The sequence below is a fragment of the Heterodontus francisci genome, chromosome 17, assembly GCF_036365525.1.
Source record: "Heterodontus francisci isolate sHetFra1 chromosome 17, sHetFra1.hap1, whole genome shotgun sequence".
Lineage (NCBI taxonomy): Eukaryota > Metazoa > Chordata > Chondrichthyes > Heterodontiformes > Heterodontidae > Heterodontus > Heterodontus francisci.
In genome coordinates this window covers 35,080,266-35,097,742 of record NC_090387.1, presented here as the reverse complement: position 1 = coordinate 35,097,742, position 17,477 = coordinate 35,080,266, and the positions used below count along the sequence as shown (strand labels likewise).

Sequence of the window (17,477 nt, the reverse complement as noted above, 5' to 3'; positions counted from 1 at the left end):
CCACCTCTGGTGGGTCTGTCCTGCCGGTGGGACAGGACATACCCGGGAATGGTGATGGCAGTGTCTGGGGCATTGTCTGTAAGGTATGATTCCGTGAGTATGACTATGCTTGACTAGTCTGTGGGATAGCTCTCCCAACTTTGGCACAAGCCTCCAGATGTTAGTAAGGAGGACTTTGCAGGGTCGACAGGGTTGGGTTTGCCATTGTCGTTTCCGGTGCCTAGGTCGATGCCGGGTGGTCCGTCCAGTTTCATTCCTTTTTATCGACTTTGTAGCGGTTAGGTACAACTGAGTGGCTTGCTAGGCCATTTCAGACGGCATGTAAGAGTTAACCACATTGCTGTGGTTAATTGGTCTGGAGTCACATGTAGGCCAGACCAGGTAAGGACAGCAGATTTCCTTCCCTAAAAGGACATTAGTGAACCGGATGGGTTTTTACAACAATCGACAATGGTTTCATGTCATGGCCATCATTAGACCAGCTTTTAATTCCAGATTTATTAATTTAATTCAAATTCCACCTTCTGCTGTGGTGGGATTCGAACCCTGGGTCTCTGGGTTGCTAGTCCAGTGATAATACCACTACGCCACCGCCTACCCATAGATATGCTGAACTAAAAGATTTTGAAGTACAAAGTTTGTTGTGTGACATATTAGGACGTATTAAAATTGATACTTTTGGATGGCATAATAGATTTTGATTAGAAATTTGAGGATGTTGAAAAATTGCAATGAAATATGCAAGTTCAGAAAATTTACACCAACAAGTACAGCAACTTCTATAGAAACACAGTGTAAGCTCAGACTACAAAAAAAAATTAGAATAAAATCCTGCTCAGTACTTGTAAATGCTGAAGTCTTACCACTGAATCCTGGAGCTAGCTCAGCCAGTCGTTGGGAATAAAAACTGGCTGGGCGAGTTAACTTCAGACTCTTCAAATGTTGCTCAAAAATTTCCTTCCTTTCCTACAAATATGAATGAAACAAGCAGTTTACCACTTCACCCAGGTCAATACTAATTATAAAGTTACCACAGTTCAATTATTCAGTTTATTTTGAGAGGGTGTTGCAAGTTCCTCACTAGCTTTAATTCTCTATTTACTTTACAAAACAAAACAAGCTAGATGTTCAATGAGGTATTCCACCTAAAATGATCACACAGTTAAATTGTACATGATCAGAACTGCAACAACGATGCCTCGACAGGCCAGTTATAATTTTTGTGTATGAAAGCATGCATTTCTCCTTCCACTATTTAGTAATCAAACCACATATCCCAGAGTCCAGGAACTGTTCTTTTGACATCAACAGCACAAAGCTTCATAAAATACAAAGGTACAAGAAAAAGAGTGAAAATTACATAATGTACATAACTATCCTTTGTAAGAAAATCTTCTGAAATAGACTCATGTTATGCCGATGTGTTTTGTTGAATGAAAATTTTCTGTGGTCCACTGACTGGACAGCTGACTTTATATTTTATTGGAAGAAATTTAAAAAGAACATTTTTAAAAAGACAAGCTGCCAGCAAAGTCATCCTTTTAGCTCAAGTTGACTACCTAATTTGCTACACTGTGTCCTACATTACAAAGGACAGTGAGGACAAGAGAAAAAATGTCTGTGCATTTCCCAGCAAGAACCAGGAAGTTTGAGAAGTGTTCGTTCTCTCTCTTTTAGCAAGAAGAAAAAATACTGCTAAATGCAAAGTTTGAATCACTGAGTGACTGTCATGTGAGAAGTCCCTCCCCATCTATAGTTTTAAGCTGACGTTTTCTCTGCAGCAGAGGAGAAGCAACTGGACTCTGACATGAGCAGACCCTAAGTGGGTCCCTCTTTCTCTCTATTCCTGCTTGAAAGCTTTCAAATCCTGCTTGTTGCCTAACCACCTTTGCATACTCCGGCTACAATCCGAAACCCCGTTGGAGGAAATCATCCGTGTAGCAATCTCCAAGAGACTCACCAGACCAGTCATCTACCTCTTCAAAATAAAAGCCTCAGGACCACTGAAGTCAGCTGGAGGCCAGTTGAATCACCAAAATCCAGAGACTATATACCCTTTTGTTAATGGGCTCGAACACAACCAATCTACCTTTCCCCACTCTGTAACCTATTTGTGTGTGTGTAAACTTCCAGTGTGTGTGTGAGAGTGAAAGTTGATGTGTTGTTTATTATTTTTATTAGTTCGGTTTAGGTTTCGGTTTAAGTTAACCTCTTCCTTTGTTAATGCAAGAAAACCTGTCCGATTGGTTCTCGTTATGATCATAGCATGTAAGTAATCAAACACCTACTGAATTGGCCAGTACATCCATTTTAAGAAAGAATTAAACCAGTTATGGTCCAACAAGGAGGGGGAGAAAAGAGGGAAGCCCTTCGACCCCTCCTCACTTGACCATAACACATTCAAAAAAACAAATCCTGCTGTTCTGTCATGGTGTATACTTTGGTATCAGCATAACAAATTCATACAACTTCCTAATTAAGAGAGTTAAAAGTCTGCTTAAGCACCAAAAATAAACAGAACTGCGATCATCTACGAACTATGCTCCTTTGGAATAGGAAATCAGATGAGGAGTGGGTTAGAAAAGTAGGGTCTCTGGGATTGAAATAGTTGAAGGGGACACACCTAGTGTTATGAACGCTGGACTTTGTAACATGTTTATGTTTTAAAAATTGTGATTTTTAAAAAAGTTTAAGGTTTAAGGAGTCTGGAAGGTCAGGTGACCTCACATCCACTCTGCTGAAGGGGGACAAGACAGAAATCTTGGTTACCAGGACAACAGAGAAAACAGATCAAAAACTTTGTTTTGAAAAAAACAGGGACTGCAGGGGTAAAATCTAAAGAAGATTGGGTTTCACTCACCCAGACGTTCGGGGCATAAACAAAGAGTCAGTGATTCTGAAGATACAAATATACCAAGCAGCTGTCTACAGCTGGGAACAATAGAAGGCCCAGATGTCAATGTGAAACCAGACTTCTGGATATTGCATATTGGACTTGAGTCCGGGTAAATTTCACAGATTTTCTGAAGGCAGACAGGCTGTAAGAAGGGAATCTAGTGGTTGCAGCTTTGAGAGGGAGAGAAGGAGCACCTGCTCTTAGAAGCCTGAGGCAGCAAAAGGCTGCAAAGACTTCATCCTGTTTTGAAAGTTGAAGCTTGTGAAGAAATAGACGAAAAGCAGAATCACCAGGAATCGCCTTATTCATGGGCGTCCAGGTCAAAGTGCTTGGAGAAGTGAGCAAAGAGGGCACTGGCTTTGAGTAAGGTCTGGGAGATCCAACCCATTCCAACCGGGAAGAGTTTGGGACTTTTAACCACAAAAGACTTCGCCATCAAGAAGGACTGTGTAATTACAAGTGTGGTGTGAGGTTTTCAAGTATTTCTCTATGTAAAGAAAATACCTTTCTTTGTAATTAGCTGATACCCCAGATTACAAAGTACTATTTAGTTAATGGGGATTTTTCTTTTTGGTTTAATTGTTATAATAAAAGACTTAAAACGTGAAATCTTGTTGTGTAATTCTTTAAATTGGTCTGGGGGTTCATATCACGTATTTTTAATGTTCACTGTCTCACTGAGGTCGCAACACCTAGTAATTGAAGAATGCCAACGTCAGATTTTGATACTGGAATCAGGCAGATCTGCATTATTCTAGGGCCCTCAGTTGACCAGCCAATGTACTTCCTTGCTAGGATACAACAATACCTGCATTTATAGAGCACCTTTAACGTAGTAAAACATCCAAAGTAAAGGCCTGCTCAGGTTGGGAAAAAGAACCTGACCGAACCACAGCAGACCCGAGCCCGACCCGGCCCAAGTCCCTCCAATTTCACCCCGACCCCGACCCGACCATCCCTTTACTTACCTTCCAACATGGAAGCTCCACGATACTGCGGTGCATGCGTGATGACGTCACTCGCTCACTGCGCAGACTCAGTTTCGTCCCAGACTCCCAACTCAGGTAAGTTTTTAAAATTTCAATACTTACAGCAGAGCACTTACCCTGTGTGTCCGGCCCGACCTGAACCCGAAAGCTGGACCTGGAAAGGGGGCCCGACCTGACTCGAACCCGACATATGTCGTCGGGTTCGGGTCAGGTAGCAGGCCTTTAATCCGAAGGCACTTCACAGGAGTGCTACCAAATAAAATTTGAAACTGAGCCACATAAGGAGATATTAGGCCATAACCAAAAAGTTTGGTGAAAGAGATGATTTTAAGGAGTGTCTTAAAGGAGCGAGCGGTAGAGAGGCAGAGAGGTTTAAGGAGGGTATTCCAGACCTTAGGGCCTGGGCAGCTGAAAGCAGGGCTATCAATGGTGGAGAACCTAAAATATGAGATGCACAAGAGGCCAGAATTGGAGGAGCGCAGGGATCCGTGAGGGTTGTAGGGCAGGAGTAGGTTATAGAGGTTGGGAGGGGGCGAGGCTATGGAAGGATTTGAAAAAAGGATGAGAATTTTAAAATAAAGGTGCTGCTGGACTGGAAGCCAAGGTTGGTCAGCAGTAACAGAAATTCAAATCTGATTTCACCCTTTTCCTCAAAAAAACCAACCCTCGACCCCTCTGTCCTTGCAAACTACCGCTCCATTTCCAAACTCCCTTTCTTCTCCAACATCCATGAAGGTATTGTCGCTTCCCAAATCTGTGGTCATCTTTCCTGGAACTCCATGTTTAAATCTTAACCACCTTATCTACCTGTGTTGCTGCCTTCAGTGATCAATGGACAAGTAAACCAAGGTCCTTAATGAATAATCTGCGCCTGTCTTCACTATAGCGGGGGCCGATGATGACATCGTAACTAAGGATGAAAAGTGTGAAATCTTGGATAGGATAATCATTGCAAGAGAGGAAGTATTAAAGGGTTTGACGTATTTGAAAATAGATAAATCGCCAGGCCTGGAGGAAATATATTCCAAGTTGTTAAAAGAAGCCAGGAAGGAAATTGCAGAGGCTATGATCATCATATTTCAATCCTCCCTGGCTGCAGGAGTGGTGTCAGAGGATTGAGGGACTGCCAAAGTTGTACCATTGTTTAAAAAGGGAGGAAGTGATAATCCAAGTAATTATAGGCCAGTTAGCATAATTTAGGTTGAGAGAAAATTATCGGAATCAATTCTGAGGGACAGTATCAACCTTCATTTCAAAAGGCATGGATTAATCAAGGAATGTAAGCATGGATTTGTTCAGGGGAGGTCATGTCTGACTAACGATCAAATTTTTTTGAGGAGTTGACAAGTAGGGTTGATGAGGGCAGTGACGTGGATGTGGTCTTCATGGATTTCAGCAAGGCTTTTGACAAGGTCCCAAATGGCAGGCTGGTCAAAAAAGTAAAAGCCTTTGGGATCCAAGGGAGAGTGGCAAATTGGATCCAAAATAGGTTTAGTGGCAGGAAGCAAAGGGTAATGGTTGACATGTGTTTTTGTGATTGGAAGGCTGTTACCAGTGGGGTTCTGCAGGGCTCAATACTCAGCCCCTTGCTTTTTGTTGTTTAATTTAGTGATCTGGACTCAAATATAGAGGGCGTGATTTTAAAAAGTTTGCAAATGATACAAAAATTAGCTGTGTGGTTGACAGCAAGGAGGAAAGCTTCAGACTGCAGGAAGATATAGTTGGCCTGGTCAGTTGGGCAGAAAAGTGGAAAATGGAATTCAATCCAGAGAAGTGAGATACAATGCATTTTGGGAGGTGCAACAAGACAAGGACATACACAATAAATGGGAGGATACGGAGTAGTGTGGAGGAGCAGAGGGACCTTGGAGTGTATGTTCGCAATTCTTTAAAAGGTGGCATGACAGGTCGATAAAGTGGTTAAGAAAGCATATGGCAAGCTTTCCTTTATTAGCTGAGGCATAGAATATAAGAGCAGGAAGGTTATGCTAGAACTGTACACACTAGTTAGACCACAGTTTGAGTACTGCATAGTGTTCTGGTCACCACATTACATGAAAGATGTGATTGCACTGGAGAGGGTGCAGAGGAAATTTATGAAAATCTTGCCAGGACTGGAAAATTTTAGGCATGAGGAAAGATTGAATAGGCTGGGATTGTTTTCCTTGGAACACAGGAGTTTGAGGGGTAACTTAATTGAGGTGTATAAAATTATGAGGGGCCTATATAGAGTAAATAGGGATGACCTATTTACCTTAGCAGTGGGGTCAAAATCAGAGGCGTAGATTTAAAGTAACTGGTAGAAAGATTAGAGGGGAGAAGAGGCAAAAGTTTTCCACCCAGAGAATGGTAGGGGACCTGGAACTCACTGCCTGAAAGGGTGGTAGAGACAGAACTCTCACCATATTTAAAAAGTACTTGGATGTCTACTTGAAGAACCGTGACCTGCAGGGTTACGGGCCTAGTGCAGGAAGGTAGGATTAGGCTCAGTAGCTCTTCGACTGGCGTGGAAATGATGGGCCAAACTTTTACTGATATAGTTCATTAAGCACTTCGGGAAATTTTACTACATTAAATGTGCTACATAAAGGTAAATTGTTGTTCTTATCTGAGTGGATGATCCATCTCAGCCTCCTTCTAAGATCCCCAACATCACAGATGCTGGTCTTCAGCCAATTTGATTCACTCCACATGATATCAAGAAACAACTGAGTGCACTGGATACAGTAAAGGCTTTGGGCCCCAACAAAGTCCCAGCTGTCGTGAAGCGCTGTGCTCCAGAAACAGGACAAATCCAATCTGCCAATTACCTCCCCATCAGTCTACTACTAATTATCAGCAAAGTGACGAAAGATGTTGTCGAAGGTGCTATCAAGGGGTACTTACTCATCAATAACCTTCTCACTGATTTCACGAGAACCACTTAGCTCCAGACCTTAATACAACCTTGGTCCAAATATGAGGTGTGACTGCTCTTGACATCAAGGCAGTATATGAGTGTGGCACAAAAGAAACAGAGTACAACTGAAGTCAATGGGGTCAGGAGGAAAACTGTCCATAGGCTGCAATCATATTTAGTACAAAGGAAGATGGCTCTGGTTGTTGAAGGCCTGTCATTTCAGCCCAGGACATCACCTGAGTTCCTCAGGGTATTGACGTAGGCCCAACCATCTTCAGCTGCTTCACCAGTGACTCCATCATATGGCTAGAAGTGGGGATGTTCACTGATGATGGCAGTGTTAGTTCCATTCGTAATTCTTCATTTAATGAAGCAGTCTGTGCCGCCATGCAGAAAGAGCTGGACAATATTCAAGCTTGGGCTGATAAAAGGCGAATAACATTTATGCCACACAAGTGCCAGGCAATGACCATCTCCAAAAAGAGAGTCTAACCACCTCCCCATGACATTTAACGGCATGATCATCGTCAAATCCCCCACCATCAACATCCTAAGACCAGCCACATACATACTGTGGCTGCAAGTGGAGGTCAGGTGTTGGATATTCTGCAGCAAGTGACTCACCTTCTGACTACCCAAAGAATTTCAACCACCTGCAAGGTACAAGTCAGAGGTGTGATGGAATACTGTCCACTTGCTTGGATGAGTGTAGCTCCAACAACAATCAAGAAACTTGACAGGACAAAGCAGTCTGCTTGATCAGCACCCCATCCCGCACCTTAAATGTTCACTCCCTCCACTACTGGCACAAAATGGCTGCAGTGAATACCAACAAGATACACTATGGCAATTTGCCAAGGGTTCTTTGACAGTACTTCCCAAACCCTCAACTTCTACCAGCTAGAAGGACAAGGACAGCAGAAGCATGGGAATATCACCACCTCCGAGTATTTTTCCAAGTCACACACCATCCTGACTTGGGAATATATAATTGTTACCTAGTCGTTCGATTAAAAGCTTAGAACTCCCTACTGTGGAAGAACCTTCACCGCACAGTTCAAGAAGGCAGCTCACCACCATCTTCGAAAGTAATTAGGGATGGCAATAAATGCTGGACTTGCCAGTGATGCCCACATCCTTCAAATGAATCAAGAAGTTTGTATATATACTCACACACACAACTGATTCTTTTCAAATAAAAAAAAGATTTAGAACAGAAATCTATGCAGCATTACACTTAGAACTCCACAAAATTATGTTCTTAACCATTAGTACACCAAGAACAGATTTGGTTTTATTACTACTATTGCCAATGAGTTTACTACCCTATTCCAGCCCTTTCCTGCTTCACATCTAAAACAATTTTTAGGATCAGGGCTACAGCCATAGTGCGAACATGTTAGTTTTCCCATCTTTGCCATTTGATTGAGATAAAATGTAACTTTTAGTTTTTTAACAAGTAATTCCCACTTCAAAATGAGTAGTTACAATGGGTAAGATAAGTTAACATAAGAACATAAGAAATAGCAGGAGTAGGCCTTTCAGCCCCTCAAGCCTGCCCCGCCATTCAATAAGATCATGGCTGATCTGTCCTAGGCCTCAACTCCTCTTTCGGGCCTGCTCTGCATATCCCTCGACTCCCCGAGATTTCAAAAATCTTATCTACCTCCTCCTTAAATACATTTAGTGACCTAGCCTCCACAACTTTCTGAGGCAGAGAATTCCAGAGATTCACCAACCTCAGAGAAGAAATTCCTCTGCATCTCAGTTTTAATTGTGTGACCCCTTACTCTGTAAGGTTAAGTTTTTTAAAAAAAACTGTTCCTAGAATGTTTAGAAAAAATAAGAGTAAGGGAGAGGGAGGAGGAGATAAGAGTAAACATAGGTTAAAAGAATAACTTTGTTACTGTCTGTAAAACCCTGTCCTAAAGAAACCAGCATTTTCACAAACATATCCATTAGTCTAAGAAGCACTAAAATGCACCTCAAGTTTAGTAGAATATTCTAAACTTTGGCCTGATAGTAAACCAAAAATGCACAATAATTATCTGCTCTTAACCATCAGTACCTGCAAAGTAGGAAAGTCAATAAATATATGTCGATCCAGCCGGCCTGGTCTCATTAAGGCATTGTCCAAAATATCAGCACGGTTGGTTGATGCCAGAACTATTACATGATCTGTTGTGCCCATTCCTGTTCAAAATAATATTAAACAACATTAAGGCAATTTACAATGTCCAATTTACTATGGCTAGCAACGTCTCACTTTTCTTTAATACTATAACAGACACGCACACATACACTACACTCACCAATGAATCTCATACACTTATCAGATATGACAATGAACAAGCTTTTGATACACAAGCTTCATAACTTAATTTCCACCATATGGCAAGCAACAATCACTGACTGCAACAGAATTTCTGAAGGAGTTTTGATCTAGTTTAGTTGCAAAAATTCTATTGCAGTCACCAATTGTTGACTGAAAATTTGTTGGTCCTTTCAGCTCAAGTGAATAATCTCAATTTCAGTTGTACTTTTAATATTAATGAGGTCCTGCATTTCATGTTGAGAATTGAAGCACCATTATCTTCGAATCCTAATACTGCCATATGGACATTGAAGGATCTGATGTACAGTATAACCACTCAACCCAATCACTACTTGATTTATTTAGAATTCAGCACCATAAAGCAAGTATCCATAGGTAAATAGCTTCAGCATACAAGAGTTATTAACTGGAAGTCATCCCAAAACATACTGCTCTGAAGGGTGGGAGGCATTCAATACATTTCTAAAAGGACCACATAACAGCTTATTAGTTTAGAAAATAATTACTAATGCAGTACAACACAGGTTTGCACCTCAATTGTATTACAGTGGAATACCCACCATCCATTTCCACCAACAGTTGATTCAGCGTCTGTTCCTCCTCAGTATTAGCAAACCCAGACATGCTGGTAGAACGTTTTTTACCCACTGCATCAATTTCATCAATGTACACAATGCAGGGGGCACGAGCCCGGGCCTCCTTAAACAAACTTCGTACCCTTGCGGCACCTAGACCTATATGAAAAATTAAAGTTGAAACAGTTATGAATAAAGAATGTAACAGGCCACGTTAAAAAATATTGACGAAGATGTGAAGCCTTATACTGTCATCCCAAAAAGGTCCATTGTTCACAAATAAAAATAAAAAATTCAAAAATTGAGTTTTTGATGTTTTCTGTCGAATGCTATTAGACTGAGCAGTCAGCAAAAAATCTCATAAGGGTAAGAAAATTTAAATAACTGACCACAAAATTCCAATAATGCACTCAAGTTATTACTTCAGTAGGAAAACCACATTACTAAGAAAATATGGGCATGCCGGGAGACCAACTGCTTCAGATACTTCAGATAAACTGCCTCCCATTGCACTCATTGGATTATTCTAATTTTCCAGACAGTTAAAATAAATGTTAGCTTGACTCAGTGTTAACATTTCTGCCTCTGAGAGACGATCATAGGTTCAAACCTACTTCAGGACTTCAGCACATAACCTAAGCCGACATGCCAATATAGTACTGCGGGAGTACTACATCACCGGAAATGCCATCTTTCAGATGAGTCATTAGACCAAGGCACCATCTGCCTGCTTAGTTGGCGCAAAAGATCCTAGGACAGTATTCAAAAAATAAACCACTGTTCTGGTCATATTTAACCCCAACCAGCGTCACCAAAACAGATTAACTGGTTATCATTATCTCATTGCTGTTTGTGAGACTTTGTTGCTTTTGCTTACAAAACAATAGTTACAATACTTCAGAAATAACTCATTGGCTATGAAATGCTTTGGGGCAACCCTAGCATGTGAATATACATGCAAATTCATTCTTCTAATGTATCTGGTCACACTTCTGTAAAAAGATGGATTTCTGAATATTGTCTTAATTTTACACTCACCAACATAAATTTTTCCTTCCAAACTCTGACTAATTTTTTAGCTAAAGAACAAATATACATGCAGAATCAAAGCGGTAATTTTCTTTTCAATATAAAATCAAGATTAAAACAACTGGTAAAAAGCTTGCAGCCAAAACTTACAAACTAGCCGCCTGGTAAATGGAAAAGGAACACGCTTCATGCATAACACAGGTCAAAAGGTCACTACAAAGGCTTTGATCATTCTTACAGTTGAAGCGAACAGTTGGTATAGATTTAACCAATCACTATCCATTATTATTGTGCACAGTAGGCTCTTAACAGGATCCACTGGAACTTCCTCAAAGCCACTACAAGGGATTCATTTTTATTTAATAGTGCTGGCTAATACATTTCTCATTCCTCAATCATCTGATGATTGTTAATAATCATTATTCTAAGTATATTTGAAATTTACTTCCAGTGGAGGCCCCTTAAACTGAACATTAGACAACTACATCATTTAACCTCCCATAGATAACATTTAGGCTGATGGTTTGCTTTTTACTTCTAAAAGACCTGATAAATATTGAAATTTCAGTACTTAAGAGTGAAAACTGGTTGGAATTAACATTGTTATATAGTTAGCAGCTTACTATACATATTTAGAGCTTCAGATGGAATTATTCCTTTGATTTCCAATGAACAAATAAATACAGGCTAGAAGAGATTACTGCCTTTTAACATAAGTAATGAATTCAGCAACAAATTGCAAAGCCAGTTTACGCAGCAAACAGAATCAAATTGGCATAAATAGAGGATACATAGCAGAGTTTCGTGAGTTACTGACAAATATTGGAGGATGTCAGCCAGTTAACTTTATTTTCCCCTCTCAGGATATGGGGATCACCAGCGAGGCCAGCATTTATTACCCATCTCTAGCTCCCCTCAAGGTGGTAGTGAGCCTTAGCCTTCTCTTGAACTGCTGCAGTCTATGTGGTGAAGATACAATGCTGTTAGGTAGGGAATTTCAGGATTTTAACCCAGCAAAGAAACGGCAATATATGCCCAAAACAGAATGGTGTGCGATTTGGAGGTGATGGTGTTCCCACTCTCTGTTCATGCGTTATAATATTAACACACAACTGTTTTTTGTACAATAATATAGGTAGGGTTTAGCATTATTTAAATTTGATTGATTAGTACCTGCAAAGTCTCTGCAAGTACCAGAAACACCAGTTTTCTTCCAACAATAATAAACCTGTTGTAAAGAAATTAGTTTCATTCTCTAACCACAAAAGTCAAAATGTGCACCCTAATGTGCTGATGTCTCTTAGAAGGACCCACCATCCTGCTCCAAGAAAGAAACCAGACCGGGATTGAGCATAGTATAAACAAAAATAAATGTGGGTTAGTAAATTAAAACCAGTTATATCTCTGGTTTCCTATAACACAGTCTAAACTCTTCCTTGCAACTCATATCTCCGGAACAATATTCAATACTGTACGAAATTGCATTTTGGATGTCAACCTTTACTCCTCACCTCCAATCACCTCCACAAACTCTGATCCAGCCATGGCTAAGAAAGGAACTTGAGCTTCTGAAGCAACAGCTTTTGCCAGTAGTGTTTTTCCACACCCTGGTGGTCCAAGCAATAAAGCTCCCTTTGGAACTTTGGCACCAAGCTGTAGGTAACGTTCCGGACTCTGAGAAAAAAAGAATATAAATTGATTTTTCCCCCTTTCCCATCATTGGTTCCTGCTCAAGTTACTAAAATGTGTCTTTCCAGCCATAAAATTTGATAAGAAAGCAAATACAATTTGGGTACAAATAAAACTATAAACTTGACCTGATAGTAGGGACTAAAAGAACTTTAAATTATAGGAGTGCTCCATCTCACTTAACCCAATATTTGCTCTCTTTGGGTCTTCAATTAAAAGCAGAGTAAGCATGCCTGCAGAGATAGTATCCCTAATCCAACTACAAAAACAGGAGCATGTGGATGTTACTTTCCCAAAACAGAATGCAGTTAGAAACAGGATGATTACAACATTTAAAAAAGAGATATGCAGGTCACTATCTGAAACATTACAAAGAGATCATTTGTGTTACGAATGCTGGACTTTGTAGTATGGTTATGTTTTTAAAAACTGTTTCTTGATGCAGTGTAAAAAGAATTCGGAGAAGACGTGACCTCACACCAAGTCTGCTCGGAAACAAGCCAGGGGCCTTGGTTACCATGCAATCAAGGAACCCAGATCAAAGACCCTTTCGAAAGCACAGTGCAAAGTTCTAACACCTGACGGACAAACGGACAATGGGTTTTACTCTCCCAGACTCTCAGATCGTAAATAGGGAGCCAAGGGCTTTAAAAATGCAAATTCGAGTTGCAATTGCAACATATGGAAACAAAGGAAGGCAGAGGTGGTTTTGTGATGGTCAGACTTATGGACTCTAATTAGGGAAAAAGGCAAATGACTACTGCCTTTTGATTCTGGATAAATTCAACAGGCTTTTCCAAGTCGGAGAGGCTGTAAGGAAGGAAAGAAAACAGGAAGAGACCAGCAGGATGGTTGCGGAGGAGAAAAGCATAACAGGTTCACCAGAGATTGCCTTAATAATGGAAGTCCAGGTCGCATGTGCTTGAAGAGGACATTGGCTATTTTAAGGACTGGGAGATCCAACCCTTTACAACTGGGAAGACTCTGGAACTTTTAACAGCAAAGCTACCGACTCTACGGGAACACTATTGCATAAATGTGGTGCGGGATTTTCACATGTTTTAATAAGTTAATGAGAAATACCTTTCTCTGAAATTTAGTGTATTAGCTACCTACTAAGCACTGTTGAGTTAATGTTGATTTTTAGTTTAGTTATTATGGTAAACGTCTTAAAACGTGAAATTTTGTCATGTAATTCTTCAATTGGTCTGGGGAGCTCATATCTCTGGTTTTAAAATTAACGGTCTCAACTGAGGTCACAACATTCGTTAAATAAAACCTCTAGTTTCTGCAGAAACTGACAGCAAAGTCAACTCACATTAACAGGTAGCAAATAAAGGCAGACCTTTGCCAAAGTCATTTGAGTTGAGAACAATAGTCTGTATTCTGCAAACAAGCTTATTTACCTGGCCGGGGCAGTGGGGGTGGGGGAACACATTACGTAAAAATATAGGCACAATTACCTACAAAAAAGGAGAATGATTCCTTTGATATACTTAACAAGTAGCATGACACACTTTTATCTTTTCTGCCAAGTGACATATGTGACAAAGGCAAACTGCCCATAATCCATTTAAATATACCTCTTCTTAGGTATAAAATATCAATTTGCATATTCAAAACATCCACACTCAAACTGATGAGAAGATGTGAAAGCATTTTCTTCTAAGACTTGTTTCAGCCACATTCATTACCATGAAAGATTGCTGAAGGATTCACTCCCCGCAACCACAAAATTCATGGCAATGAAATATTCTGATTTTTGAGGCAACAGTAGGACCAGAATTATATGCATTTCAAATCTTTGTTTTTAATGGTCCAGCATATGTAGTTCAGCCCCACACAATCTCCTTAATAAAGGCGATCTAATGGACTGCAAACACCTTGCTCCAATTTGCCTATTTAAAAGCTTGTACCTCCTGCCACAAATATTTTAGCCACATTCCTTCCATTTTGAAAAGCAGAGTTGAACTGGATCCGATCTGTGCCTTATAGTAGCTTGACATGCGCTTCTCATGGTCAGCACCACTCTACAAGCTTTTAACCCACGCTACAATAATCTCTCTTATAGAAATCTTTCTTTCCAGCTTCTTTTACTATAGTTTTCTTTATCCACATAATTATCCATATAGTTGGAAGAATAGACTTTGATAGATGCCTATGTCAATGTGTGCATGTGTATATGTATCCCGCCAGTTAACCAATGATAAAGCACAATTGGACAACACACCTCCAAAACAGCGGTAAGAAGCATTTTAATCGGTAGATTTATTTTTTTAAAAAAGAGATTTCCCTCGAACCCCCTGCTCAGCAAATTAGATTCACTTTGAAGTTGCTTGAAGTGAAAAGCTCGATTACGATATCTTAAAGGACAGCTCCCAATCTCCACTCAGTGGTACGATTCACATAGCTGATAATTGGTACTTGTATCAAACTGCTCTACAAAAACATCAGTAGTGCAGTCTCAATCAATGGGTGGGAATCAGAAAGTTTCCCGATCCAATCTGGAGTCAGACAGGGCTGTCCTCTCTCCCCTGTCTTGTTTGTTTGCTGTGTTGAACCCTTTGCTGAGTCTATTAGGAAGGATGCGAGAATAAGAGGCGTGACAATCCCAGGCAGTGGAGGCACTCAGGTTAAAACCTCCCTGTACATGGATGACGTTGCCGTCTTCTGCTCGGACCCGCTGTCCATGCGCAGACTGATGAGCATCTGCGAACAGTTCGAACTGGCCTCGGGAGCCAAAGTTAACCACGGCAAGAGCGAGGCCATGTTCTTTGGGAACTGAGCTGACCCATCCTTTGTCCCCTTCACCGTCAGGTCAGACTACCTGAAGGTGCTGGAGATATGGTTCAGAAGGGCCGGGGCGTGCACCAAAACCTGGAAGGAGCAAGTAGCCAGGGTACAACACAAGCTGAGCATGTGGAAGCAGCGATCTCTCTCCATTATGGGCAAGAACCTGGTCATCAGGTGCGAGGCGCTCACGTTGTTGCTGTACGTGGCGCAGGTCTGGCCATCCCCCACTCCTGCGCTGTGACGGTTACCCGAGCCATTGTCCGCTTCATCTGGGGATCCAAAATGGACTGGGTCCGGAGGGACACGATGTTCAAACCTCTGGATAAGGGCGGGAAAAATGTACCCAACGTCGCCCTCATCCTGATGACTACCTTCGTGTGTGGCTGCATCAAGCTATGTGTAGATCTCCAGTACGTAAACTCCAAGTGTCACTACATGCTGAGGTTCTATCTGTCCCCGGTGTTGCGAAGGATGGGCCTGGTCAGATTGCTGCAGAATGCTCCATCCAGTTGGACCATGCCATATCAGCTACCTTCGTGGAACAGTTTATGCGGAAAAACACCTTTGACCACCAATCCATCAGGCAGTGGACTGCATGGAATGTCCTCAAGGCCCTACGGGAAAAGGAGATGGTGGATCCTGTTGGATTGTTCCCCGAGCAGACCAGCAAAGTCATTTAGCGGAATGCCTCATCACCAGAACTTTCAAACAAGCACCAAGATGTAGCTTGGCTGGTGGTGAGAAGCGCCCTCCCCATCAGATCCTTCCTGCATGCCCAAAGTCTCAGCCCCCTCCACACAATGCCCTTGAGGTGGCTGTGGTGGGGAAGAGATGGTTGCCCACCTCCTCCTGGAATGTGTCTTTGCAAAGCAGGTGTGGGAAGAGATGCAGTGGTTTTTGTCGAGGTTCATCCCAAGGAGCTCTCTAACACAGGAGTCTGTGCTCTACGGACTGTTCCCAGGGACGCACACCGAGATAAACATCAACTGCTGCTGGAGGACTATCAATTCAGTGAAAGACACCCTTTGGTCTGCCCGAAACTTCCAGCGCGAAGAGTTGTCCAAGACCGAACGTTGCAGACTGGCACATTCCAAGGTCCAGGACTACGTGCTGAGGGACGCACTAAAGCTTGGGGCAGCCACAGCAAAGGCTCAATGGGGAAAGACCACTGTGTAAGGTCCCCCCCACCAAGCTGAACTGAGGGGCTGGATCCATGGAAAACCCCCCAAACTGTATCCGGAAAATCTTTGTTTGCCGTAAAATGTATAAGGCAGGAAAAATGAAATGGAAGGGTGGTGAGGCAACTCATTGATCCTGTATTGAAGGAAACTGATCTCCTTTGCACTGTTTGTATTTTTTGACTTGGTGCTGTTTGGAACGGTTTTGTAATTTTTTTTTTTAAAACAGACTTTTATGAATAAAGTATATTTTGCAAAGAAAAAGTAATTGGTACTTGTATTGTTAGGAATTACAGATGCAAGTGAAATTTCAGCTACACTTTATAGCAACAATGCATCTTACCAGGCCAATTTGATTTGCTCACCTTTCAAAAGCTATTTATTTCATAAACTTGCCAAAAACAATAGATTTGCATGAGCAAAACTGCATTCTTCATGCTAAAAAAAACCAAAATACCTTCAAGTAATCAACAAACTCCTTAACTTCCAGTTTGGCCTCATGCATCCCTGCCACATCTTTAAAGGTAACACCTTTTCCAGATTTTCCATCCACAATAGTGAAACGAGCCATTTTCAGCTGATTCTATGTGTTTGACCAAAAGAAAAAAATAGCATTATTAGGAAGAAAAACAGTATAGTTCTATCATGTACACGTTTAACTCGCACTAGATATCTTTTCTCTTCCTCGCCATCATTTTTGGTTCTATTTAACTTTTACAAACCTACTGCAAAGTTTAGCTCTTTTGTGATGCACAACAGCAAACCCATCGGTATAGTTACAATCAGATATTTAGAAAATTGCACAACCAATTCCAGCATAAGTTTTCATAAGGAGAAATTTGATAATGTTAATAAATTTATAAAGTTGTAGCAACCTATTCTTGAATTTTTCCATGAGTGATTACTGAAATCCTTGTGAATAAAAGGAAACAGGAAAGGATCACAGCCTCACAAATTGAGATGTTGGGGGTGGGGTGCGCAGGTGGGTGGGGAGGAGATCATGTTGCACTGAATTAAATCCTAAAGTGTTAAAGAAAACTGAACAAACCATATGGATACATCAGCCTTTCCCTGTACCAAAATGTGTGCTGCTG

At 41.2% G+C, this 17,477-nt stretch overlaps 1 protein-coding gene across 2 annotated transcripts in view; it reads right to left on the bottom strand.

Annotated features, from left to right (window-relative positions):
• spg7 (SPG7 matrix AAA peptidase subunit, paraplegin) overlaps positions 1-17,477 on the bottom strand; it is a 58,525-nt gene that overhangs the window by 16,566 nt on the left and 24,482 nt on the right. For both annotated transcript variants that reach the window (XM_068049261.1, XM_068049260.1), the window contains exons 7-11: positions 16,841-16,966; positions 12,235-12,397; positions 9,680-9,853; positions 8,853-8,977; positions 864-966 (exon numbers count right to left, since the gene is read on the bottom strand). In XM_068049261.1, the coding sequence (XP_067905362.1) occupies positions 864-966; positions 8,853-8,977; positions 9,680-9,853; positions 12,235-12,397; positions 16,841-16,966 (691 nt within the window). The remainder of the gene's footprint in view (positions 1-863; positions 967-8,852; positions 8,978-9,679; positions 9,854-12,234; positions 12,398-16,840; positions 16,967-17,477) is intronic.